The sequence below is a fragment of the Globicephala melas genome, chromosome 3, assembly GCF_963455315.2.
Source record: "Globicephala melas chromosome 3, mGloMel1.2, whole genome shotgun sequence".
Taxonomy (NCBI): Eukaryota; Metazoa; Chordata; class Mammalia; order Artiodactyla; family Delphinidae; genus Globicephala; species Globicephala melas.
The window spans coordinates 166601725-166629323 of NC_083316.1; the positions used below are offsets into that span (position 1 = coordinate 166601725).

A 27599-nucleotide genomic window follows, 5' to 3' on the forward strand; every position below is an offset into this window, starting at 1 on the left:
CATTATGTTTTCAGCCGGAAAACAAAGTATTCATTTACGGAATGTCTAATGTGTCTCAGATACTGAGCATGGGGGATGTGAGAGTGACCGAAAGGAGTCAAGGAGATATTTAAGCAGGGAACTAAATGACATGGAGGAGCCAGCCATGTGAAGGACAGGAGAATGAACCCCCTGGAAGGAATTACAAAGGCCCTAAGACTTAGCCTAGGGGAGATTATCCTGGATTTTCCAGGTGGGTCCAGTGTCATCACTGGATGACATAAGGGGTCCTTATAAGAGGGAGGCAGGAGGATCAGAGAGGTGTGACAGTGGGAACAGAGGTAGGGGTATGTGTGTGTGTGTGTGTGTGTGTGTGTGTATAAGAGAGAGAGAGAGAGATTTGAAGATGCTATGTGCTCCTGGCTTTGAAAATGGAGGAAGAGGCCACAAGCCAAGGAACACAGGCAGCCTCTAGAAGCTAAAAAAAGGCAAGGAAACCAATTCTCCCCAAGAGCTTCCAGAAAGAACACAGTCCTGCTCATGTCTTGGTTTTATCCCATTGAGACCCATTTTAGACTTCTGACCTCCAGAACTGTGGCATAATATATTTATGTTGTTTTAAGCCACTAAGTTTTGTGGTCATTTGTTCCAGCAATCATAGTAAGCAAATACAGAGGATGTAGCTGAGGAAAGTGCAGAGTTCTTTTCTGGCTCTGTTAAGTCTGCAAGGTCAGGACATACAAGAATACTTTCACTTACTTAACATGAAAAACCTCCCAAAGATGAACTCCAGCTAAGTGAAGAGGTAACCCCCCAAAAAAGAACACAAGGACCTTAGAAAACAGAGGATTCAGCACAGGAGTGGGAGGAAGGGATATCCCTGCATGACAGCTTGTAGAAGCTACTGTTGATGTCCTCTTCAGACCTCTAATGGTCCACAGCTTCCCTCTTTTTCAGAGACCTGCCCTTATTCAGAAATGCCTGGGAAGTTACACACCACATGAGTGCGTAAGCCTATCGCCAATGACTCTCTGAGATGGGGGTACAAAAGCCCAGACCCCTTGTTTGCCTCAAAGCAGTACCACTGTGGTGCCATTCATGCTTCAGAGATTCCCATGGGATTGGTTTGCGTAAGGGCAATTCCACTCGCACGCCGGCTGAACTTACATCCTGTCTTCTCCCCTTGCCATATCTTGCTCCCCTCACTCCCTCCCTTACAGTTTTCACCTGAGAGATCCTACTCAATTAATTACAAAAACCTCCATCCCATCTCAGGTTCTGCTTCTAGGGGGCCCAATCTAGGACAACTTAAAACAACAACCAGTCCTACTCAGGGCAGAAGGATGGAGGAGAAAATAATGCACTAGGTATCAGAACATTTGGAAAATCCTGATAAGCATGTGACAGCTGAGATGGAGCAACTGGACAGGTATACAGAAAACTTCCACCAAATTGGAAAAGAAAGGCAACTATTAACTCTGGGGAAAACAAAAGGTTGTACCAGACAGGCAACGTAATCACGTAGTAAACTGCATGGCTCCGTTAACTAAGAAATCTTTTCATTGAGAGGGTGGGAAAAGGGGAAGCAAGTGAAGATGGGGGTGTAAGAGGATTAAATCCTTGCCTACTGCAATGGAAAAGTAAGAGATAATATTTAAAAATGCATGAATCAAGAAAATTATTACATTTTTTTTAAAAAACTGGAGGTGAATGCCGGAAGAAATCTCTTGAAAATTCTGGAGAGTTTGCCTCTGGAGGGTGGATAGGACACTGCTGTTTTTCAAAAGAGGTCCAACATCCCTTATCTCAAACCCTTGGGGCCAGATGTGTTCTGGAATTTAGGATTCTCCGGCCTTCAGAAAGGTAATATGGTGCTTATCTCATTTGTAATATGAATCCCACGGCGGTGTCTTGGCAAGCCAGCTGAAATCCTTCACGTTAATATTTCTGCAGATACACATATTCCCAATAAGTGGGATAAAAATGAAGACTCCAGATAGCTTCCCATCAGTTTAGGTCAGATTTTACTGCCAAAAACGTTTGGTTTGGGGAGCTTTTTGGAGTTGGGAATACTGACTTAAAAAAAACTACACACGTACACACACATTCTGCTTTCAATACCATTCACATCTTAGGTTGTTCAGTGTACAGTCTGCACAACCATGGATACCATGACTTGGAAAAAGATAAAAACTAAAAGAAGGCGACTGACTGTTTCAAACGCTGCTACCTGGGAGCATTAGATGAGGATGGAGAAGGAGCCCCCAGATCTGGGACTTGAAGGAACCATCCACACCTCCGGGCTGCCCTTAGCCTTAATACCTTGAGTGCATCTGGTTGAGCAAAGTAGATGAAAGCCCCGACCTTCATGGGTATCCAGACATCCATCATCTGAGCTGCGATGTGGCTGAGAGGAAGGTAGCTGACCACCACCTCCTGCTTCTCAGGAGCGTAAGCCAGATGGAAGTCCCTCGCCACCGACCCCGCCGTCCACGTGATCTAGAACACACGTCGAGCTTACAATCCAGTACCCTTCAGCGCGCCTCATCCTTGCCCGAGGGCCATTTAAATACAATTATTTAACAAACACAAAGCACCTGCTTGGGCACCGCTCTTGTACTTTACAAACATTGAGTCCCTTAGTCCTCATCTGCACACACTGGGGTTGATAACTGCGATTCTTCCATCTTACAGATGGGGAACCAGAAGCACAGAGAGGTTCACTGACTTGCCTGAGGATGGAAGGAGCAGTAAAATTCGATGGGAAGCTTTGGGGGATTACCAGACGCCCTAGGATCCAGCAACAGACCCTAGAGTTAGAATGTCTATCCGGGATAGTCAGAAATCTGAAGGATTCAGTAAGTGTCCCAGAATCAAATCCTGACTCCACCATTTACTAGCTGTGTGACCCTGGGCTATTTGCTTAAAAATCCTTTGCAGCCTGTATTTGCTCATCTGTAGAAGGGGCACAGAGCTTCCTCGTGCCCAACATAAAACTATAAAACCCACACTGTCCAACAAACGAAAAGGCCACCCATAATCCCGTGGCATTAATACCCCAACAATTAGTATGTTAATGTTTTTCTTTCTCCGGTGCATACGTTGATGGAAAGTTTTAGCGTACCTATGATTTTGCAATCTATATTTTTTACTGGTGCCATAAGTCTCTGGCAAACAGTCGTCTCGTTAATGCAGCCACACGGGCCTCTGCACTGTTCCTCCAACACATTAGGCAAGGTCCCGCCTCAGGGCCTTTGCACGGGCTGTTCCCGCTGCCTGGGATGGGCATCCTCTAGCTGTCTCCACAACTGACTCCTCAAGATGTTATACTCTGGTTAAATGTGGCTTCCTCACGGAAGCAGTCTCACATCGCCCAAACTGAAGTTGCCAGCATCTTTCTAATCCGCTACGTACTACTTGCCACAGTCTGAGTGGTTTCATTTGTTCATTCCCTGGCTGCCTTCCCGAGCGCCACCATCGGGTCTGTTCTACTCAAAGCGGTTTTCCCGGCACATAGTAGGTGCCCAGTAAATTTTTGTTGAATGAATGAATGAATGAGGAAAGAAAAGTTACATTTAAGTGTAATGAAATATGCAAAGCACTCGCCCTGTAGTAAGCCCTCAAGATTTGTCCCTCTTCTTTCTCTGGGCCTCAGGATGGAGGGCTTTTCCGTCTGTACCCATAAGCACTGTCACCCACAGTGACCCAAGGAACCCAGTGCCCATTTGTTGAGAAAAGGGGCTAGGTGTGTGTAGACCGTGATTTACAGTGGTTTAGACACTCCTGGGTTCAGATCCTGGCTCAGACCTTTCTATGCTCTCTGACCTTATGCAAGTCATTTCCCCTCTCTGAGCCTCAGTTTCCCAATCTCTGAAAGGGATTAATGACACATCTTACCTTGTGGGGTTTCTGTTAGGGGTTAGTGTGTTTATCTCAGCATGGCATAGTATCCTATAAACGGGAGAAGCTTTGAGCTGTTGACATATGTTGAGAACATGGGACTAGCTTTGACTTCCTGCTGTAAAGATGATGATGATTTAAAAAATAATAGTCGACAGGGATTATTTTTTAATCCCAATGTGCAAGGCTTTGCTCTGAGCATTTTATGTCTGTGTGGTAGGTTAAAGACAGCTGCAAATTCTCTGCCACCCCTGCCATTCAGAGCTGAAGTCTGTTTTCCTTTCCCTTCACAGGGCTGGTCTAGTGACTGGTTTTGACCCACAGAGTGGAGCACCGTGTAAACTTCTGACATTGAGTCCTAATAGACTGCAGCTTCTGCCTTTGTATCAGGGCATGCTTGCCCTCGGAGGAGCCAGCGCCACGTTGAGAAGTTCGACGGCCTCGATGCCCCCATGCTTTGAGGAAGTGCAAGCCCCATGAAACACGTGAGTGAAGCCCTGCTTGGACCTGCCAGCCCAGCCTGGGCACCAGCTGAATACAGCTGAGTGACCCCAGCTGACACTCTGTAGGGCAGAAAAGACACTTTGCCAAGCCCTTCCCAAATTCCAGACCCAGAAATAACACACTCTTGGTGTTTTAAGTTGCTAAGTTCTAGAACGGTTTGTTACACGGCAGTAGCTAACTGACACAGTATAGGAAATAATTTAACCTTCATAGCAACTCTGAGAGGTAGCAACCATTCTTGTCTCCATTTTACAGATGGGCAAACTGAAGCCCAGAGAAGTTAAGGAAATCTTCTCAGGTCCCATAGTTAGCAAGTGGGGGAGCCAGGATGCAGATCCAGGCAGACTTGCTCCAGGGGCTCAGCTTTTGTCTGCCCTCTGTGAGGACATGATCTCACTAGACATGAAGCCACTGGGAGCGTGGACGCTGGCCAGGGTTGGGTGGGCGCCTCATCAGGCTCCATTCATTCAGTCCACAAAATGGATTGAATCCTCCTGTACACCAAGCACTGGAGACACAGCAATGAACCAGACAGATAGCCCCTGCCCTCAAGGAGCTGTTGTTCGTGATAAACACGTGACTGTATAATATGGCAGTGTAAGACAAAACAGTAGCCAAATGGGGCTTGGGGGCTAATGGGATGGTTTATTTTTCTTTGCTGTTTTAAACGTGGAAGTCAGGGAGGGCTTCACAGAGGCGATAACATTTGAGCAGGGACCCGGAGGAGGTGAAGGAGCAAGTCATGTGGGTCTCTGGGAAATAGTATTCCTTGTAGAGGGAACAGCCAGTACAAAGGCCAGTGTGTGCTGCCAGCTGTTAAGCTGGGCGGGTGGGGAAAGCCCTTATAAAGTAGAAACGCTTCATTTGAAAACTAGCAGTCTTGGGGCTTCCCTGGGGGCGCAGTGATTGAGAGTCCGTCTGCCGATGCAGGGGACACGGGTTCGTGCCCCGGTCCGGGAAGATCCCACATGCCGCGGAGCGGCTGGGCCCGTGAGCCACGGCCGCTGAGCCTGCGCGTCCGGAGCCTGTGCTCCGCAGTGGGAGAGGCTGCAACAGTGAGAGGCCCGCGTATCGCAAAAAAAAAACAACAAAAAAAACTAGCAGTCTTTCTGACTCACAGAGCGGAGCGTGTTGGGTGCACGTCCTGCCAGACACTTTCCTGCTTTTAAAACTTACACACATGTGCGTCACTCGCCGCCATTTTTCAGTTTTTAACAAAATTGCGTTGTGCTCTGTGTGCTGTTCTTCAACCAGCTTTCACATATTTGTAACGACTGCACCTTTGGACATTTTTACACCTTAGCCCCATAGACCTACAGTGTAGTTGAAAATGTGGATTGTGGCGCCTGCCTGCCTGGGTTTCAGCTCCTGGCCCTGCCATGCTGCTTGCTGTGTGACCTGCGCCCAGCAGCTTAATCTCTCTGGGTTTCAGTTTTCTCATCTGTAGAAACAGCGTCCACCTGATAGAACAGATAGAATCATAGAATCGCTGTGAGGATTTACAAAGTGTAAAATTCTCGGGATGGCCTCTGGCCCCTAGTAAGTGTGCAACAGAAATGAACTATCACTGTCTTTCTTGTTTAAAAAAACACCAGGGCTTCCCTGGTGGCGCAGTGGTTAAGAATCCGCCTGCCGATGCAGGGGACACGGGTTTGAGCCCTGGTCCGGGAAGATCCCACGTGCTGCAGAGCAACTAAGCCCGTGCGCCACAATTACTGAGCCTGTGGTCTAGAGCTCTTGAGCCACAACTACTGAGCCCGTGTGCCACAACTACTGAAGCCTGCGTGCCTAGAACCCTTGCTACGCAACAAGAGAAGCCACCGCAATGAGAAGCCCACGCACCACAATGAAGAGTAGCCCCCGCTCGATGCAGCTAAAGAAAGCCTGCATGCAGCAACAAAGACCCAACACAGTCAAAAATAAATAAATAAATTTATGGGAAAAAAAACCCAACAACTTTATCGAGCTGTAATTGACATACAGGGAACCGCATTTGAAGTGTACAATTTGGCACATACGGACTATGTCTGCACCCGTGAAGCCAGCCATCACCACCATCGAGATGGTGGACATTTCCATCGCCTTTGTAATGCCTCTCTCTTGCCCTCCCCAGGCAGCCACTGATCTGCTTTCGGTCCCTGTAGATAAGTTTGCGTTTTCTAGGGATTGAACCCGGGCCCTCAGCAGTGGAAGCACGGAGTCCTAACCACTGGCCTGCCAGGGATGTCCCCCATAAACAGGATCTTTTAGCATGTATTCTCCTTATTCTTTCCTAACAGTGACCTAAATAACCATCAGATTTGGACTCCACCCACACATGAGTAAGTTTTCCCCAAGCACACGGCCTTCCTCAAGTAACTAAAACAGCTTCTGCTTTACCTCTGAAACACAATGTGTATACTGCCCTTTTATGTATTTATTTTATCAAACACGGTTCTGAGCTCAAACAACCCATGAGGCAGGGACTGTTCCATTGCACCCATTTTACAGATGAGGAAACTGAGGCTTGGAGGTGTCAGATGCCCTGCCCAAGATCACAGAGCCAGGTCTGCCCCAGAATCCCTGATCTCAACCCCCGCACTATGCTGCCCCCAGCCTTGGAAGCATTTGCATAACTCTCTATGACCCACAGATCAAGGATCCCCCCATGTGCTGGGCCCCTAAACGCCACTGTGCCCCTGTGGGTCAAGAACAAAACTAGCCTGAAGACCACTGCCCCGGAGTGACGGGACCCTGGATGCTGCAAATTTCGTCCCTGTCAGCAGAGACAGCACTTACGTTGTCATGGCTAAGCATCACCCCCTTGGGATAGCCTACGGTCCCAGAAGTGTAGATGATCACAGCACACTGATTGGCCTTCTGGCTCTTTATGATCTGGTCCAGCTGGGACTCGGGGATGCTGTTGCCAAGCTCCATGAAGTCATCCCACTGCGGAAAGAAAAGACAAGCAAGACCTAAATAGACATTTCTCCAAAGAAGACACAAAAGATGGCCAAGAGGCACATGAAAAGATGCTCAGCTTCACTAATCATTGGAGAAATGCAAATCAAAACTACAATGAGGTATCACCTCACACCTGTCAGAATGGCCATCATTAAAAAGTCTACAAACAATAAATGCTGGAGAGGGTGTGGAGAAAAGGGAACCCTCTTGCACTGTTGGTGGGAATGTAAATTGATACAGCCACTATGGAGAACAGTATGGACGTTCCTTAAAAAACTACAAATAGAACTACCATATGACCCAGCAATCCCAATACTAGGCATATACCCTGAGAAAACCATAATTCAAAAAGACACACACACTCCAGTGTTCACTGCAGCACTATTTACACTAGCCAGGACATGGAAGCAACCTAAATGTCCACGAACAGAGGAATAGATAAAGAAGATGTGGTACATATATACAATGGAATATTACTCAGCCATAAAAAGGAACGAAATTGGGTCATTTGTAGAGTTGTGAATGGCCCTAGAGACTGTCACACAGAGTGAAATGAGTCAGAGAAAAACAAATATCATATATTAACACATATGTGTGAAATCTTGAAAAATGGTGCAGATGAACCTATTTGCAAAGCCAAAATAGAGACAGTGTAGAGAACAAACGTATGGACGCCAAGGGGGGAAATGGGAGGGTGGGATGAACTGGAAGATTGGGATTGACATATATACACTACTATGTATAAAATAGATAACCAATGAGAACCTGCTGTATAGCACAGGGAACTCTACTCAGTGCTCTGTGGTGACCTAAATGGGAAGGAAATCCAGAGAAGAGGGGATCTATGTATACGTAGAGCTGATACATTTCACCGTACAGCAGAAACTAACACAACACTGTAAAGCAACTCTACTCCAAAAAACAAACAAACAAAAGAAATGGAGGGTGGGGACTCAGGTGTGTGAGTGGGGTCCTCAGCACCTAGGAGTTCCCTTCCCCAGTCAAATCTTGCCCCACCAGCTTCTCCCGAAGCATGATTCCCAGCAGGAGGAAAGGCACGTCTTACAAAAGCCCTAAGACGTTTGCTTCTTCTCCTCCACTTCCCAGGCAGGCTACTCAGGCACCGGTGCCTCGGTTTCCTCATAGGTAAAATGGGAATGACATCAAGACCCAACTGCTTGGGTTGTTTTAAGCAGTAAATGGGTTAATATATGTAAAATGCTCAGAACAGCAGAGTTCAATATTATTTGTGCTGTGCCCTCCCAGATGCCACTCAGCACCTCAAACTTATTAGTTACCAGATTGATGTGGCTGAGGGCCACTGTGATTGGTTTAAGCTAGAAGGTCCCATCTGCCTGGGCCCCAGTGGTTAGACTGGGTCTGGGCATGTGACCTCAGGTGGTCCGATCACAGTGAAGGTCGGGGCTTTTGCTGGAAGTGCTGGGACATGAATGCGTCATCTGAATGTGAATAAGATGTAGCCATAGGAGCTGCTGGACCATCTCAGGACTAGGGGGAATCAAGGCTGGCATGGAGCCAAGATATGAAGAGAGCAAAATGGAGTCTCGGTCACATTATTTGAGCCCCTGGTTCCAGCCGTGCCTGAAATCCACACCCTAGGTTGCGGCTATGAGCCAATAAATGGTCTTTTATGCTTAAGCCATTTGGTGTTAGGCTTTTGTCACTTGCAACCAAAGACATCCTTACTGATAAGAGATACATCATCTCCCTATGGCAGATGAAGGAGCTGAGGCTCAGAGGTGGTAAGTTACCTGCCCAGGGTCACACAGCAGGTAGACAGAGGAGCTATCATTCTAACCCAAGACTGTCTGACTCCAGAGCCTGTGCTCTTAATTAGCTTAGAATTTGGTGCCTCAGAAGGAACTGTTGGGCTGTGTGAACCAAATTTCACCTGGGACCTGCAAAAATTCTACCTCTGAGCCCCTAGTGAGGCCCTGGTTGAGGGTAATGTCTTGTCTGCAAGACAGAGGGCACTCCAGGTCCTCCAGAAATGGCCAGTATTGCCTGTAGCCTGCCAGGGCAATGCTGGCCCCATCTGCAAGGGAAGAACCTTTACCCAGACCATCTCTAACAGGGTAGGGTGATGGTGAGAGGAGCAGCACACAGAAGCCTTTTGCAGGACCCTGTCCTTTCTCTGAGAGATGCCTCAAGCCCTCCCCCGCAAAGGATGCTCCCCTAATTGCTGGTGAAGACCTCATTCTCCCATGGCCACAAGTGTTTGGATTAGGTAGACCCCAGACCCAGTCCTGTCCAATCCAGTCCTCTCTCTTGGCAATCTGGAATTGGTCCCGAGTCCCATCCCAGGCATCGTAACCTACCCAGTTAATTGTCTTATTCTGCCGTCCCCCTGCCCCCGAATTTCACCTTCTGATTTCCCAGGCGCTTTCTTTTTCTCTCAGTTGTAATGAATGTCTTCCTAAACTGAACCTAAAAACGGTAGGTCCTACTCACCCTTGCAGAGAAGTAGATACTAATCTGTGTCACAGAACTCTTCCCTATAAATCATTGTCCTTAACCAGGGGTGATTTTGCCCCCGAGGGGACTTAGGCAGTGTCTGAGGATAGTTTTGATTGTTTCAACTGGGAGGGTGCTATTGGCATCTAGTAGGTGGAGGCCAGGGATGTCGCTCAACATCTTACAATGCACAGGATGGCCCCCACGATGAAGAATTATCCACCCCAAATGTCCAACAAGGCTGAGAAACCCTGCTGTAAATACTGTTTCTAACAAATGAGTTGATTTAACTTATCCAGGCTTAAGATATTGTTTCTGCGTTGGTCATTTTTAACCTCTGAAAGGTCTGTAATTCTGATTGGTTGTCTTACTTAATTAGGCATTGTCCTGGTCTTAACATTTAAATGTTTTCTGAAAGGTGCACGAGCTGGTGAGTGTTTTGGCCAGAAAGGATCATTGACATCTTTCCTCCCGTTTGCGTGGAGGGCAAACCAAATAAACTCCATGACATTTTAGGACTTCTGATTTGGGACATGGGTTTGCTGGCCTAACAGCAGCTCCTCCTGGCCCCTCACAGACCTCCTGCCCTGACTTCTGTGAGTTAACTCATTGTATCCTTAAAAACAAAACCCAGGGCTTCCCTGGTGGCGCAGTGGTTGAGAATCTGCCTGCCAATGCAGGGGACACGGGTTCGAGCCCTGGTCTGGGAGGATCCCACATGCCGCGAAGCAACTGGGCCCGTGAGCCATGGCCGCTGAGCCTGCACGTCCGGAGCCTGTGCTCCGCAACAAGAGAGGCCGTGACAGTGAGAGGCCCGCGCGCACCACGATGAAGAGTAGCCCCCGCTCGCCGCAACTGGAGAAAGCCCTCGCACAGAAACGAAGACCCAACACAGCCAAAAATCAATCAATAAATAAATAAATTTAAAAACCAAACAAACAAAAAAAAGCAAAACCCAAACCCCCTCCTTTGGCTTAAGTGGGTTTCTGTTGCTTGCACCCAAGCATTTTCTGACTCTAGAAGACCCTGAGGCAGAGTGAATTTGCCAAAAAATGACTGCGACAACATTTACGGTGTCACCCACTCTTCAGGGGCCCCGCCCCTCCCTCAGTAAGAGCTGAAGTCTGGGCCCTCATGCAGCTTGGCCTTGCTGGACAGTGTGTTACTTCCAAGAATAGGTCGTTAAAGGCAGGACAGCTTCCACCTGGATATTTCTCTCCCTCAAAACATTCTCTCTGGAGATCTGAGCCACCAATAAGTCCAGAGGTCCTGAAGTCATCATGCCGGAGGCAGCATATGGAGACACCACAGAGAGACAGGGAAATGTGCTGGGGGAGCCCCAGCTGTAGGGTTGGGACCAGAGTGAGGACCAGGGGCTTCTCCTTGAGTGCAAAATTTTAGCGGATGCGGAAAAAAAAGAAAAAGCTTGTAATCAAGATATATAGTACTTTAATGCAATAATTTAAAAGTCACTATCAAAGCAGAGCAAATTCATTATGAATGAAACATCAAAAGTTTAAAAAAGGCTCCAGGGCTTCCCTGGTGGCGCAGTGGTTGAGAGTCCGCCTGCCGATGCAGGGGACACGGGTTCGTGCCCCGGTCCGGGAAGATTCCACATGCCGCGGAGCGGCTGGGCCCGTGAGCCATGGCCGCTGAGCCTGCGCGTCCGGAGCCTGCGCTCCGCAACGGGAGAGGCCACAACAGTGAGAGGCCCGCGTACCGCAAAAAAAAAAAAAAAAAAAAAAACCCCAATAAAAGGCTCCAGCAGTGCTGTTGGTCCGAGCCATTGCAGAAATGTGCACCCCTATGTCCCTATTTGTATATATTGAAACTGGCTAATGGTTTTAATAAAAATGTTGATGACTTTGCATCTATGAAAACCAGGAATGTAAATTTATAATAAGTTCTGATTTGAATACAAATTAAATATTTAAACTTAATGTTGTGAGTTCCAGCACATCTAATTTTCAGTGATGCAGTATTTTTTCAGTTACCCTAATGGTCTGAAAAGCAACTAATAATAAAATGATTGGTATTGTCTTATGCCACCAATTTTTGGGGCGATTTGTTACACAGCAATAAATAACCAGAACAGACACCTTCTGGTAAATCAGAACCTTCACGCCAGAAAAAAATTATCTCAAAAGCCTCACCCCCTTCCCTTGTGAGGCCCCTTCCTCTCCCTCGCTCACCACCCACTTCCTTTGAGAGTCCCCGCCCACTTCCCTTGTGAGGCCCCTCCCTCTCCCTTGCTCACCACCCACTTCCTTTGAGAGTTCCTGCCCACTTCCCTGGTTTGGCCCCGCCCTCCCCTTTCCTCACCACCCACTTCCTTTGAGAGTTCCCGCCCACTTTCCTGGTGAGGCCCCGCCCTCCCCCTTTCTCACCGCCCACTTCCTTTGTGAGCCCCTGCCCACTTCCCTGGTTTGGCCTCACCCTCTCCCTTGCTCACCACCCACTTACTTTGGGAGTGCCCTCCTTCCCTTTCAAGACTGTGCCCTCCCCTTTGCTCAGTGCCCCCTCTCACACTTACAGAGTACAGGTTGTTACATTTGCTCTTCTTCACTGGCAGCCTGTACTGAACGATTGCTTTTAGAGTCTCCATCTTGGTCTTTGGAATCTGAAAAACAGTTGTGTACGGACCTCATGGTAACGGGGCCCTGGAAGAGCGCATTCTAAGCTCTCTCCCTCAGAGACCTCAGCCTCTTTCCCTCCCCCTGCCCATGCAGGAAAACTTTTGCTCTTTGTCTTGACTGACAGGTCGGTATCAGTAGACTGCAACCATCACAGAGGGTTGAGGGCAAAGCCTCCTGAATTCTGCTGTACAGAGCTGTGGTTTGGGTTGGTGAGTCGAAGGAGGCCCTCCCGGCCCTTTGTCTCCTGGCACCTTATGCTCCATGGCCAAGATCCAGCTAACCTTCTGGTTGGAGCAGGGCTACAGAAATCCTCCATGAAGGTGGCTGGAACTGGCGGGGGTTCAGAACTCTCTTCCTGAACCTAGACCTGTAAGGTTCAGGTACCCAGGCCTGTGGGATTCTTGCCCCCCCTGTTTGTGCAAAGGAAGGAGTGTGCCTGTATGACATTTCTAGCCAATCCAGTGAAGAAGTCATTTCCAACATCCAGTACGCTCCTTACAACCAAGTCTCTGGCATGACCTGGAGAGAAAAGATGCCAGAAGTGCTTGTAACAGCTGGACAAGAGTTTTCCAGAGAGAGAAGAAACAGACATCCAAAAAGCCTGAAGCAGGTAGTAGCCGGGATGTTGGAGGGATATAAAAAGTCCAGACTGGCTGGAATGGGGATGGAAGGGAGAAGGCCGGGGGAGGATTCAGGAAGCGGTGGAAGGGCCAGGTAGGCCATGCCTTGGAGGTGAGAGCAGGAGTTTGCAGTTTATTCTAAAGGAAGAAGGGAAGCACTGGAGGGTTATGAGCCGTGACCGTCCCCCAGAATCAAAGATTTCCAAGTGGAGCTGAACGTCCAGTTTGGGAGGAGAGTATCAGAAGCCTGGCTTTGAATCTTCCATGCAGAGGAACCAGAACAAGAAATCTCCCACAAACTGCATCTTTGATGAAACTAAGAGATGGAAATAATTCATGCATGTGAGGTTGAATATACCAGAACGAGGACAAGAAGCCATAGCAATGAGGTGGCTGCAGGGGAAAGGATGGGGCACGTGACCTCTTCTAACGCTGGAAAAACCCAAATCGGAAACCGGTATTCACGGCAAGAAGGAGAAGGGCCCCACCCGTCACCCACCCCGCAGTGTGTTCTGCTGCGAACAGGACAGACAGGGCATGACATGAGTACCAGGGACCAAAGAAGCATGCTTTCAGAAAGCAATTTCAGAAAGTGGACGTCTGTCCTCACTGAACCAGCTCAGGAATTAGGTGTCGAAGGAGGCCTGGTGGCACAAAATATCCTGTTTCCCCGAGTCTGGCTGGATTCCATTGAGGCTGGCAAATCTGCCCTGATTTCAGAAAGTTAAAATGTGGGGAAACACGTGGCCCACGGCGTTCAGAGGATGCCACCCATGGCGAGACATCTCCACTCGAGAAATGTCAAAAAGTAACGCAGGAAAGATGAAATATGGTGTTAAAGAAACAGTCGCCGGAATTCCTTGGTGGTCCAGTGGTTAGAACTCTGCGCTTCCACTGCTGGGGTCCCGGGTTCCATCCCTGGTTGGGGAACTAAGATCCCACAAGCTACGCGGTGCAGTGGCTCTTGGGGTGAGCCGTGAATCTGGCCATCGAGGCTCACCCCTCCCAAGGACTCCCCTCCCCTCAGGATCCTTCTGCCCAAAGCTGGTTCAGGCAACTGCAGCTCATTCAAACACAAGTCATCGGAAACGTTTCTTGCAACATTACAAAGATAACACAAGGGGGGGTAAAAAAAAAAAAAAAAGGAATAAGAGAGGGTCAGATTTCACTGTGCGCAAAAAGTCACTGCAAAGCAAAGGAAAATTGCCCCCTAACCTTCCAACGTAAAACCTAGGACGTAATGGGGTAAACGCAGCTGGGAAGGAAGAACACAAAGCAAACATACAAGCCCTGAGGGGAGAGCCAGACATCAGAAAGTAGTGAAACAGGAAGTGGTCGGACTTATGAAAGAAACAGAAAAGAAAGACAAAAGCATTCCCGAAGGGAGGACAATCATAAGAGGTGAACATAGCAAGGATGACAAGGTTCAAAATAACTGTTTCTAAAAGAAAACTGGTAAGCAGTGAAAGGTATATAAAATAACACACAAACACATTTTTAAAAACAGAGGCTGAGTAGGAAATGAATACGCATTGGAAATTAAACTCATCCACTCCACGCACATCCACTCCACACATACACAACCCCCTCCTTCCTCCAGTGACTGGCAGGCAGCAATGGGGGGCGGAGGGGTTTACCGAAAGGATTTTCTGCAGCTGTAGGTCATTTTCCACCAGCAGGATGTTCACTTTGGCGTGAGCAATGATATGTTGACAGGCTTCCGCAGAGTTGGTGGCATAAATACCAACACAGAAGCCCCTGGGAAAAGAAAACACATGCACGAGTGTGCCCCACACACCTTAAGTCGAGAACGAACGTCCTGGAAGGTGGGGGGAGGGGGAGGGTCTGCAGGGAAGGTCTGAGTTTGCAGCCTCAGCACCAGCTTCCCTCCCTCCACAGCTGGACAGTGATGATGAGAGAGGATGGGCTCCCGGGATGTCATTATGACCTGGAACCCTCACAGTACCCCATTTTACAGATGAGGAAACTGGGGCTCAGGGCAGGGAAGTCACTTGTTCAGGGTCCCACAGCAAATAAGAGGCGGGGTTTGGACCCCCCCACCCCTCCACCCGTTCCCTTCATTCGCAACCTTTCGTTCTTGCTTTGAACCATTCTGCTGTGGGTTCCCTTTGTATCTCCCTGCTGGCTGATGACATCACGGATCTTTCCAAGTGCCTATTTGCTACTTCCCTTAGTGATGTTTCTGTGCAAGTCTCATGTGGGATCTTAGTTCCCCGAACAGGGATCGAACCTGTGCCCCCTGCAGTGGAAGTGCAGAGCCTTAACCACTGGACTGCCAGGGAAGTCCCTCTTTTTGTGTTTTTATTCCTGAGTTGTAGAAGTCCCTTGTGTATTTGAGATACTAGTCCCCTGTTGGACGGGGATGTGTGTGTCTATCTCGCCGGCTCGCCTGCGGCTGCTTCTGCAACCCCCATTCACATCTCCGTGGGAACCAGCCTGGGGCTGCCAGTCCCGGAGTAGCACCACCCAACATCCACAGGGACCCGGGCCCGAGGTCTTACCTCGCGAAGATGGCGCCAAGAGCCGCAAGGAACCACTCGACTGAGTTAAACCCAAGGATGCCGACTGAGTGGAAAGGCTCCAAGCCCAGCTGGGAAGGCAAAACCAGACAGACAAACAGAAAACAGAAGCAACAGAGGTGGTTTGCTTCCGGATGGGATCTGCTCACTGGCAGGTGAAAGCAGACCCCAGAGCCCACGGAGTCACAAGGGGGACAGCCCGTGTTGAGATGAAAATCCGGAGTGTGATTTTTTTGTGTGTGACTCTTGGGAGGCCGGTTTACCTCCCTCTCTGTAATACCCCCTTTATTTATTCTAATTTTTATGTATTTTTTTCTATATTTATTTATTTTTATTTGGTTGCACCAGGTCTTAGTTGTGGCAGGCAGGCTCCTTAGTTATGGCTCGCTGGCTCCTCAGTTGTGGCATGCAAACTCTTAGTTGCGGCATGCATGTGGGATCTAGTTCCCTGACCAGGTATCGAACCTGGATCCCCTGCCTTGGGAGTGTGGAGTCTTAAACCACTGTGCCACCAGGGAAGTCCCCTATGTATTTTATTTTTTAACCATTAACCAACTTTAAGTGCACAGCTCAGTGGCATTAAGCACATTCACATTGTTGTGCAACCATCCCCACCATCATCTCCAGAACTTTCTCACCTTCCCAAACGGAAACTCTGTCCCCATGAAACACTGACTCCCCACCCCCTCCCCCAGCCCCTGGCCTTCACCATCTACTTTCTGTCCCTATGGATTTGACTCCTCTAGGGACCTTTTATAAGTGGAATCATATATTTGTCCTTTTGTGTCCGGCTTCTTTTAACGTCCCCTAGTTCATCCGTGTTGTGACAGGTGTCAGCATCTCACTCCATTTGAAGGTTAACGTTCCATCGTATGGACGGATCACAATTTGGTTATTCATCCATTGATGGGCACTTGGGTCGCTTCCACCTTTTGGCCGTTGTGAGCAATGCTGCTGTGAACGTGGGTGTCCAAATATCTGTGCGAGTCCCTGCTTTCAATTCTTTTGGGTCTGTACCCAGAAGTGGAATTGCAGGATCATATATGGTGATTCTAAGTTTAATTTTGTGAGGAACCGCCAGACTGCCTTCCAGGGTGGCTGGACCATTTTACATTCCCGCTGACAGTGACTGAGGGCTCCAGTTTCTCCACATCCTCACCAACACTTGTTATTGTCTGTTTTTTTTTTTCTTAATTAGCCATCCTAATGAATTCATTTTTAGTTTTAATCATAACAGTACTCAAAGAGTGATACCCTATAGTGGTAATAAATTGCACTTTTGAAGGCATAGCCCTGATCTGAACGTGGCTGAGGATGAATCAGGAGACCTGGACGTGAAAGTGATCATGCTTGGTGGTCGCCCCCCCTTTTGTCCTGGAAACTCCAATTTTGTTGGCTGTTTTAGTCACCTGGGCAAGGCTGGCCGTGACCCTCTGTCCCCGGGGAAAACCTAAGCATTTGGAAGGCATCTGCCTGCTGATGCTTCAGAACGTGATGCAACATGTTTGTGCTTAGTGGCAGGAAGGCTGTCTTCACTGTGGACACTGTCTCCATCAATGTGTAGATAAACTGACTTCTTTCTGATTGGATCCCTGAGATCTAGGAGAGCAGGGGTCCTTGAAGTCCAGAACTAAGGGCAGAGGGAAAGAGGACCATCTTTCAGGAAGGGTGAACTAGCTACAGCACTATGGCGTGGGGGTAAGGGCAGCCAAGAAGAAATCCAGCCCAAGCAGGTGGTTCCTAATTCCGACCTCTCACAGTCTCTAGATGAAGACACATGGGCATCAGAGGAGGGGAGAGAGGAGCTTGGGTCTAGGTCAGAATGTGATCGGATTTCCTGTAAATCAGAACGATCGGGAGGTGCCCTTTTACAGTACGAGATGTCTGTTGCGTTCATTATCTGTGGCTGCGTAACCCATCATCACAGATGTAGCAGCTTAAAAGAACACATATTTATTATCCCAGTTTCCACAGGTCAGGAGTCTGGGGGGTGGCGCGGCTGGGTTCTCTGCCTAGGATCCCCCAAAGCTGCAGTCAAGGGATCGGTGGGGACCATGACCTCCCCCGAAGCTTGGGGGCCCCGCACTTGGAGGTTGTTTGCAGAATTCATTTCCTTGTGGTTGAATGATTGAGATCCTCTTCTCTTGCTACCTGCCAGCTGAGGACCGCTCTCAACTCCTAGAGTCTGTATGCCATCCCCTGCTACATGGCCCTCTCCAAACATGGCAGTTTGCTCCCAGGACAGCAGGAGAATCTCTCTTAATGGTTCACCCCATTAAGTCAGGCCCACCCAGAGCACCTGCCCTTCCTCATGAACTCAAAGTCAACAGATTAGAGACCTTAATGACATCTGTGAAATCCCTTCACCTTGGCCATCTCAGGAGGGAAATCCCATCATAGCCCACAGTCACAGGGAGAAGATTATACAGCACAAGTACACCAGAGGTTGGGAATCTCAGTGGAGTCACCTTAGAATTCTGCCTAACATGCCTATCAAATAGGCCCAGATGAACAGTTTTGATAATATGATGTTGACAATACCGTAGGTAAACAGATTCTCTCATACATTGTGAGTGGGCTTAAAGGGCATTGGCTTTGTAGGAATTCACTGTACAGAGAAGGTTCAGTATGGCACCACGTATCGTAGCAAAGGCGAAGCAACTTAAATGCCCACTCGTAGGGGGCTGATTAAGTCAATACTGTTACATACGTATTTGCAGTTGTTGAAAAGAATATGGATTTTAAAAAAAATAAGTAAATCAATATGGAAGGATCTCAGAATGCAGCAACCAGCCTCCAGGATGAGTTTCATCTCCTGGTATTTGTGTTCTACTATAATCCCTTCCCATATCGTATCAAGGTCTGCTTAACCTTGTGAAAGAAGTGATAGTATGTCATCGCTGAGATCAGGTTATAAAAGATATCACGGTTCCCATCTGGTTCATTCTCTCTTTTGGATCACTCATTTGGGGGGAAGCTGGCTGCCATATTGTGAGGACACTCAAGCAACCCTACAGAGAAGGCCATGGAGCAAGGAACTGAGGCCTCCTGCCAAGAGCCAGCCATGTACAGAAGCCATGTACAGATGATGCAGCCCAGGCTGACAGCTTGACTACAGCCTCATGAGAGATCCTGAACCAGCAACATCCAACTAAATCACTCCTGGATTCCTGGCCCACAGAAACCAAGAGATAATAAAGCTCTGTCATTTTTTTTTCTTTTTTTTTGCGGTACGCAGGCCTCTCACTGTTGTGGCCTCCCCCGTTGCGGAGCACAGGCTCCGGACGCGCAGGCTCAGCGGCCGTGGCTCACGGGCCCAGCCGCTCCGCAGCATGTGGGATCTTCCCGGACCGGGGCACGAACCCGTGTCCCCTGCATCGGCAGGCGGACTCTCAACCACTGCACCACCAGGGAAGCCTGCTCTGTCATTTTGAGTTACTAAGTTTTGGGGTAATTTGTTATGCAGCAGTAGCTAACTAAAACACACATATACTGTGCTAACAGAAAAAAAAGCAGGTTGTAGACTCTTGAGTATGCTACCATGTGTGTAAAAATGTACTTCTATAGAATTATATAACATGTACACATAATTTATTCCGCAGAATAGCATAGAAAGAACTGAAAATGATGGCTACCTCCATAAGAGAGGGGACAAAGATTGGAAGGAAATTTTTCACCAGTTAACCTTGTATCTTGGGGTGCCTTGTGCATTTTGTCCCATATGTATGTATACATAAAAGGAATGATTTAATACATGATGAACGAATGAAGGAATGAATGAATGACTCATTTACCTTGAGTAAGGCTCTTGCAGCTTTCCGACAAGCCTCGTAGTACTGGTTGTAATTCAGAACTTCCCACTTTCCATTCTTCTTTGATGCGAGGGCTGGATAAGTCCCAAATCGGTTGACTGACTCCCGAAAAAATTCAGGGATGGTCATGGGGGTCTCATGGCCTGGCCCGTGTTTTGAAAGCCTCATAAGGACTTCTCCATCTCGGTGAATGGTCCACAGCCCAGGAGTAACTGCAAATAGTCACCAGGGTTGGGTGGCAGACTTTTTTTTATTCATTTAATAACTCAGGAGTTGCGGGGTGGGGGGGCTGTCTTTTTGAACCTGAATTAATCCCACACCTTGAGTGAAGTCACATGGTCAGTGCTGGTCTACTCAAGCTTCCTCTTTCATTTATTTCTTCCTTACCCTCTCAACAGTTTATTATGAAAATTTTCAAGCATACAAAAAATTGGATTGTGTAGCTAATGACCTCTACCCACCACCAAATTCTACAACTTCTAGCATTTTGCTGTATTTGCTTTATCACATCTCCATCCAGCCATCCCTCTGTTTATCCATCCATTCCTCCATCTTACTTTTTGATACATTTCAAAGTAAACTGCAGCTGTCCATCCATTTCACCCTTCAACATTTGAATCATTTTAAAACATTTTATTGAGGTATAGTTGATTTATTACAACGTGTTAATTTCTGCTGTACAGCAAAGTGACTCAGTTATGCATATATATATTCTTTTCCATTGTGGTTTATCACAGGATATTGAATACAGTTCCCTGTGCTACACAGTAGGACCTTGTTGTTTATCTGTTCTATATATAATAGTTTGCATCTGCTAATCCCAAACTCCCAATCCTTCCCTTCCCTACCCCCCTTCCCCTTGGCAACCACAAGCCTGTTCTCTATGTCTGTGAGTCTTTCTGTTTTGTAGATAGGTTCATCTGTGCCATATTTGAAATTCTACATACAAGTGATATCGTATGGTATTTGTCTTTCTCTTTCTGACTTCTCTTAGTATGATAATCTCTAGGGCCATCCATGGAGCTGCAAATGGCATTATTTCACTCCTTTTAAAAACATTTTAATCATTTGGTGTGAGTCAGCCTTTAGTATTTGAATCATTACCTAGAATTCCACATTATTTACAAATGATATATATATATATACACACATATCCGCATTACATTATTATTACATCTGCACTGTATATAATTATATCTGTACCGTATGTATAATTACATCTACACTATATATGTATATAATTACATCTGTACTATATAGTTATATTCTCAGTCTAAATATTATTACATCTGTACTATATAAACAATTACATATTACATCTGCCACATATATATACACACACAGTTACATCTGCACTATATATAATATATATGTAATATGTAATGTACAATATTATATATATTATATATTTATGTGCTTTACCCACACAGGCTCACCATCCTAATAAGGAGGTGCTATTATCAATGCCCCCCTGCCCCGCCCCCAGTACCAACAATACACACAAGGCTTCGAAAGAGCAAGTGACTCGCCCGTTGTCACCGGCTAGCAGAGCTCTGCTCTGAACGACGGGGCCCAGCTGTCAACCACTTGCCTGTGCCGCCTCTGCTCCCCATCACATATAGAGACTTGGCCTCCCAGGTTCGGGCACCTCCGCCAAGGCCAGCAGCTGGGGCAGGGAGAAACTGTGCCTGACTCTCCCGGCCCAGACCCCTTTATAAAAAGCCGTGGCTGACTCAGTGCACCCTTCTCTCTCACACAGCATACCTCGTTCTTGACTCATGCCTGCCTTAAGGTCCTTGGCCTTCTCTTCTCGAGTCATTGATGTTTCAGCCCTTCCAGGTCCACAGAGACCATTCTTCACAGTGCTGCAAGGCACAAAGCAGGGAACTTAGCAGGCCCGGCAAAGGGGCTGCAGGTCTGAAGCCAACTCCCATGTCTTCTTAGTCATGTCTTCCCAGAACCCTGGGGTTGATTAGTCATGCCTGTCCTGGGCCTAGGAGGAGAGGAGAGTGGCCTGTATGCCAGATCATAGAGCAGTTGTAAAGTCCAAAGGGTGTTCAGTCTTTGAGTTTCCAGAAGAGTGGCTTAAACAGTTAGAATATAGGGGCCAAGTCCACACGTGATCCTTTGGGTGAGAAAACATTTTGAGGTCTCCTGAAGGAAAGCAACTCACACAAGAGAGTTCTGATCTGGTTGGTTGCCTTAAAGATAGTACAACATGAGGGACTTCCCTGGTGGCACAGTGGTTAAGAATCCACCTGCCAATGCAGGGGACACGGGTTCAAGCCCTGGTCCAGGAAGATCTCACATGCTGCGGAGAAACTAAGCCTGTGTGCCATAACTACTAAGCCTGCACTCTAGAGCCCACAAGCCACAACTACTGAGTCTGTGTGCCTAGAGCCCATGCTCCGCAACAAGATAAGCCACCGCAATGAGAAGCCCAGGCACCACAACGAAGAGTAGCCCCCCACTCACCACAACTAGAGAAAGCCCGTGCTCAGCAACGAAGACCCAACACAGCGAAAAAAAAAAAATAAATATTTTTTTAAAAAGATAGTACAACGTGAAAACCCAAAGGGCATAAAGGAAAAAACAGAGTAAATTTTGTTACATAAAAAGTTTTAAATTTTTCACATAGCAGAGAATACCATGAACAGAATCAAAAGATCAGCAACAAACTGAAAAAAAAAATATAGGCAACACATCTAATCAACAGAGGCCTGATTTCCTTAATATGTAAAGAACGCCAAAGAATCAATAAGAAAAAGATCAATAACCCAATGAGAAATGGGACAGAGGCTTGAACAGACAATTCTCTGAAAACACATTTTTAAATGACTTTTAAAAGCAGGAAAACATGCTCCATCTCAGTCCAGAGAGAAACACAATAGAAAATACAATGCAATTTTCAGCTATCAGATGAAGTAAGACCAAAAAGGTTGAAAAAGACCTTATATTCTTGAGGATGTGGGATAACAGGGGCTCTCAAATACTGTGGTAAAAGTTGATGCAGCCCCTTTAGAGGATGTTGTATTAGTAATCAAGCTTAAGGTCACATGGCCATGAATCCATTGGTAGAGGACTGCAGATTCCTGGCTGCCCAGGGTCCTTTCACACTCAGGAACTGATAGACACTACTGTTTGAAGCCTTTTGTGTATGATGAGGGGCAAGCACCACTCCTTAAGCTTGTTTGACTTTCAGTGTGTTAATCCTTAAATCTATTAAACAACATTTTTCTAAACATCTACATAACATGAATTAATAGTTATTCTCATGGACTGAATTGTGTTCCCCAAAATTTGTATGTTGAGGCCCCAACCCCCCTAATGTGATTGTATTTGGAGATGGAGACTTGAGGGAGGTAGTCAAGGGTGGAGCCCTAATCCAACAGGGTTGATGTCCTTCTAAGAAGAGAAAACCAGCCCTCTTTTTTTCTCTCTACCACATGAGGACACAGCAAGGAGGCGGCCGTCTGGAAGAGATCCCTCACCAGAAACCAGTCCTGCTGACACCTTGATCTTGAACTTCCAGCCCCTGCAACTGAGCGAAAATAAGTTTCTACTCAGGCACCCATTCTGCAGTGTTTTGTTATGGCAGCCCTAGCAGACAATTACATAAATACCTTAAAAAATGTTGTTTAATGAGCTCGTGAATTGAATCAAAATTTCCCAAACAGGGACTTCCCTGGTGGTCCAGTGGCTAAGACTCCGCGCTCCTAATGCAGGGGGCCCAGGTTCGATCCATGGTCGGGAAGCTAAGATCCCACATGCATGCCGCCAGCTAAGAGTTCGCATGCCGCAATGAAGATCCCGCATGCCACAAGCAGCTAAGACCCAGCGCAGCCAAATAAATAAATATTTTTTAAAATTCCCAGACAATTCAACACTGGCCACACATGTTTCCTTAATCAACCCCACCCCCCCAAGCATGTAATTAAACTCACAAGTCCAATACATGAATCTGTTCCAATCAAAAGGTATCTCCGGACATCCTCAGCTGTCCCCTTGGAGAGCAAACTAGCTGGTCGACACTGGTTGCGAGTGATGTTTCAGTGGTTTCCACGAGGAAAACTATTATTTTGTTTGTGATCCACAGTGTGTTCCGTATAAGAATCAAGCCGTTGTTATAAATTCTAGATTTGCGGTTAATGTTCTACCAACTCCAAATATTTCTATCAGAACCAGGGGGAATGGAGCCCCGTGACCTACACAGGGTTCTCTACTAGCAGATACCGGCTTTGTATTTCAGTGAAAACAGGTAGCTAGAAAAAGGCGCCTCAGAAGATGAACTTGAGTCTCCGCGGAGCTTATACACACAAAGGAGACCAATCCGCGGAGCAAAGCACAGCCGATTTAGACGAAGCTATAAACATGCACGTGAAGACGTGCCCAAAGCATGCGGCAAACGAAGAAACTAGAAGGAGGTCCAAGGTCCGGATGGAGCGACTGGATCTGTCCAGAACCTGAGGGTCACCCTGGATTCACCCTTTCCTCCCCACCTTCCTTTCCTTCCCTCCCTCCCTTCCTTCCTCCCTTCCCACCTCCCCCTCTCTTCCTCCCCCCTCCCCCTCCCCCCCACATCTGGTCCACCAGCAAATCCTATCAGTTCAGCCTTCAGAATCAGTCCCAAACCAACCGCTTTCGAACCTGGGCTCCCTCGCGTGAGCCAGAGGGACCCCAGTCAAGGTGGGGCCCATCACCCGCATGCGCTGTGTGGTTGCTGGCTGGATCCCAGCGCAAACAAGATGCTCGTGAGGCAATCGAGGATTTGAACGCTGCCTGGATCTCAGGTGACACGAAGAGAGGATGGTAGCTTTTGAAAGTGTGATAACAACGGCTCTGGGACTCAGTTACAGAAGAGAATCCCTGTCGCTAAGGCGTTCCCAACCTGGAATAATAGCGTGCTGTCTGGGGTTGGCTTTAAAACCAGCAGGCGGGGGGCGTGGTCGCGTGGAGATGAACAAGGTCAACTTCACGTTGACAATTATTGTAACCAAGTAGTGGGTACATTGTGGTTCACGACACCGCCAGCTCTATTTGTGCGTGATTGAAAATTCATAGAACTCTACACCAAAAATAAATTCTCTGATATGTGAAAAACCTGTACTATGCTTAGGATGGACAATTTAAAAATATGCTGTGGCTAATTTCACTGGGCTTCCAGGTGTTGCTAGAGATAAAATATAAGGAGAAAATAATATGAGCAGTAGCTTCCCATTTTCAATATAGACTTAGGTCTTGTCCATAATATATCAATTACATGTTGATTGTTAAAAAGTCTTCATCACTTTTCCAAATGTGTTACGTGGTGATAGCATACAGAGAAGAATTTCCTCCAGTCAATTAATGTTCTATAAATAAAGTTTTCCTTTGGCAAAGTAGAAAAGAAAAGATGTACTATACACCAAAATCCTATATCCCTACCCCAATGTGAAATTTTTGATAAAATATAAAAAATTTTTTTAATGTAATAAAAGATCTACCCCATGCCAAGCACCATGACAAGCTGTTTGGGGCTACCGTAAAGGACTTTCAGAAAGTATCTGCTTCCACAAAAAAAAAATTAAAATCGGGAATAGAACTCCCACTTGAGGGCAAACTGAAGTAAATTGAGACTTCCCTGGCGGTCCAGTGGTTAAGATTCTGCACTTCCAGTTCAGGGGGCACCGGTTTGATCCCTGGTCGGGGAACAAAGATCCCGCGGGCTGCAGCGCAGCCAAAGAGAAAAAAAAATCAAAGTAAATTGGAAACACCAAAGTATTATTCACCTAACAGAATTTTCAACTACATACAAAGAATGGCCACCGCAGCCCTGTTTGGACAGCAGAAGACTGGGAGAAATGGAAATATCCAGCAATGAAGGACTGGTAGTATGCACTATGGAATCTCCACATGGTGGAATGTTCTAGAACTGTGTAAGAAAACACCAGGATCCAGGAACGCACAGCCGTGTTCACAGCAGCACAGTTCCCAGTAGCCAAAAGGTAGAAACAGCCGGAACACCCCTCAACGTGTGAATGGCTAAACAAAATGTGGTCCATTCGTACAATGGAACATTATTTGACCCCCGAAAGGAGTGAAGCCCCGACACTCGCTACAACGCAGATGGACCTTGAGAACACGATGCTCAGTGAGAGAAGCCAGACACAGAAGGACCCACACTATGTGATTCCATTTATATAAATGTACATAGAGACAGAGAGTGGGTTTGTGGTTGCCGGACGGCTGGGGAGTGACTGTTTAATGAGCACAGAATCTCCTTTTGGGGTGATGGAAATGTTTTGGAACTAAATAGAAAAGATGATTGCACAAGATTGTGAATGTACCAAATGCCACCGAGCGGTTTACTTTAAAATGGTTGATTTTACGTTACGTGACTCTCACCTCAATTAAGAAACACCAGAAATGTTGATTCATGGTTCCCAAAATGGAACGTTCTCCAAGACGTAACATTAAATTTCAAAAGCAAGATGCAGGACAACGAATAAAGAAGGTGACCGGGCAGGCAGACGGGTACGTGTGTGTGACTCAAGAGGAAAGTTCTGCGTCTCCGGTCTAAGAGGTCATTATCTCCTCGGTGGACCCAGTGCAGAATGCCAGCAATCTGACCCCAGATTTGACCGCTGACGCCCTGAGAATGGGACGACGAGAGAGAGGTCTCAGATCACAGAGTCCCCAGGGGCCTGTGGCCATCAGCAGGCCTGTGCTGGTCTCTTCCAGCTTCACCACCACCAAGAACCCATCCTGCACACCCAGCAAGGGGGAAGGGAGGGGCTCCATCCCAGGGGTCAGCCACTCTCCTGACCCTGGTGCTTCCCGAGCACCTGCTGTGTGCCGGGCAGCACTCTAGCCACCGGGCAACCAGATGGACAGAAATCCCTCCTGGAACGGACATTCTAATTGGGAGAAACAGCCAGGAAACAAACAGAGATCAATTCAGACGGTAACAGGATGAGCCTCGATAACGTCAGGCTGAGAGAAAGAAGCCAGATACCAAAAGACACAGAGTGTGTGAGTCCATTTATGGGAAGAGTCCAGAACAGGCAAATCCGCAGAGACAGAGCGTGGATTCATAGTTGCCTGGAGCTGGGGGAGGTGGGTGGGGAGTGGCTGCTTAATGAGAGTATGGTTTCCTTTTGGGGTGTTGAAAGTATTTTGGAACTCGATAGTGGTGGTGTTTGTGCCTCATCGTGGAAGTACTGAATGCCACTGAATTGTGCACTTTAAAATGGTGAATTTTGTGTTAGGTGTGTCTGCCATTAATTTAGAAAAATTCAGATTAATGATGACCAGAATGGAGACAATAGAACAGGGCGTTGTGATAGAGAGTGCTGGGGTGGTCAGGGAGGGCCTCTTGGAGGAGGTGACATCTGAGCTGAGACCTGAAGAACGCAGAGTTCTACTGCAGAGAGTGTTCCAGGCAGGGGGAACCGTGAGGGCAAAGGCTGTGAGGTGGGAAGCAGCTTAGCATGTTCCCGGTGCAGAAGGTAATATGCAGCATGGCCGGCCTCCAGGCAGCAAGGGGCATATGGAGATAAATACAGAGACGCCCCCCCCCCCATTCCACATGCCCTCATCTACTCAGCTCCAGCTACTGGAACCTTCTCTGCACCCCTCCCCCCCAACACACACACACTCCAAGCTCCTTTGCACCTCAGGGCCTTTGCACATGCTGTTCATTCTGCTCCAAACACTGTCCTCACTAATCTTTACCTATGGCTTCCTCTGTTTATGAGTCCATTCTTCAGGGAAACCTCCTGTATTATCCGAGGCTGGGCCGGACCCTACACCCTCTCATTACACCCTCTTTCCCTATATTGCACCATCTAGCTTTGTAATTGTGTGTGTATGGGTGTGTGTATGCGACTATCTTGTTGATCATTATATCCCTAACGCCTCGTACAGCACCTGGGGTTCAATCAATATTAGCTGAATGAATATATATGTATATATATTGATTCAATAGACCTATGGTTCTCAATCAGTGGTAATTCTGTGCTTCCCCCACCCCTGCCCCGCAGAGGATCCTTGGCAGTGTCTGGAGAGTTTCGGGTGTCACAAGGTGGGGGTGCTACTGGCATCTATCGGGTAGAGGCTGGGGCTGCTGCTAAACATCCCACAATGTCCAGGATAGCACCCCACAACCAAGAATGATTCGACCCCAGATGTCAAAGGCACCGACACTGAGAA

The 27599-nt window shown here is 47.4% G+C and overlaps 1 protein-coding gene across 1 annotated transcript in view; it reads right to left on the reverse strand.

Moving 5' to 3' along the window:
• The window catches only part of ACSBG2 (acyl-CoA synthetase bubblegum family member 2), a 69189-nt gene that overhangs the window by 11336 nt on the left and 30254 nt on the right, over positions 1-27599 (reverse strand). Inside the window, exons 2-8 of the mRNA XM_030879425.2 lie at positions 21174-21274; positions 19392-19621; positions 15580-15668; positions 14695-14815; positions 12335-12421; positions 7162-7311; positions 2302-2478 (exon numbers count right to left, since the gene is read on the reverse strand). Of these exons, the coding sequence (XP_030735285.1) occupies positions 2302-2478; positions 7162-7311; positions 12335-12421; positions 14695-14815; positions 15580-15668; positions 19392-19621; positions 21174-21274 (955 nt within the window). The remainder of the gene's footprint in view (positions 1-2301; positions 2479-7161; positions 7312-12334; positions 12422-14694; positions 14816-15579; positions 15669-19391; positions 19622-21173; positions 21275-27599) is intronic.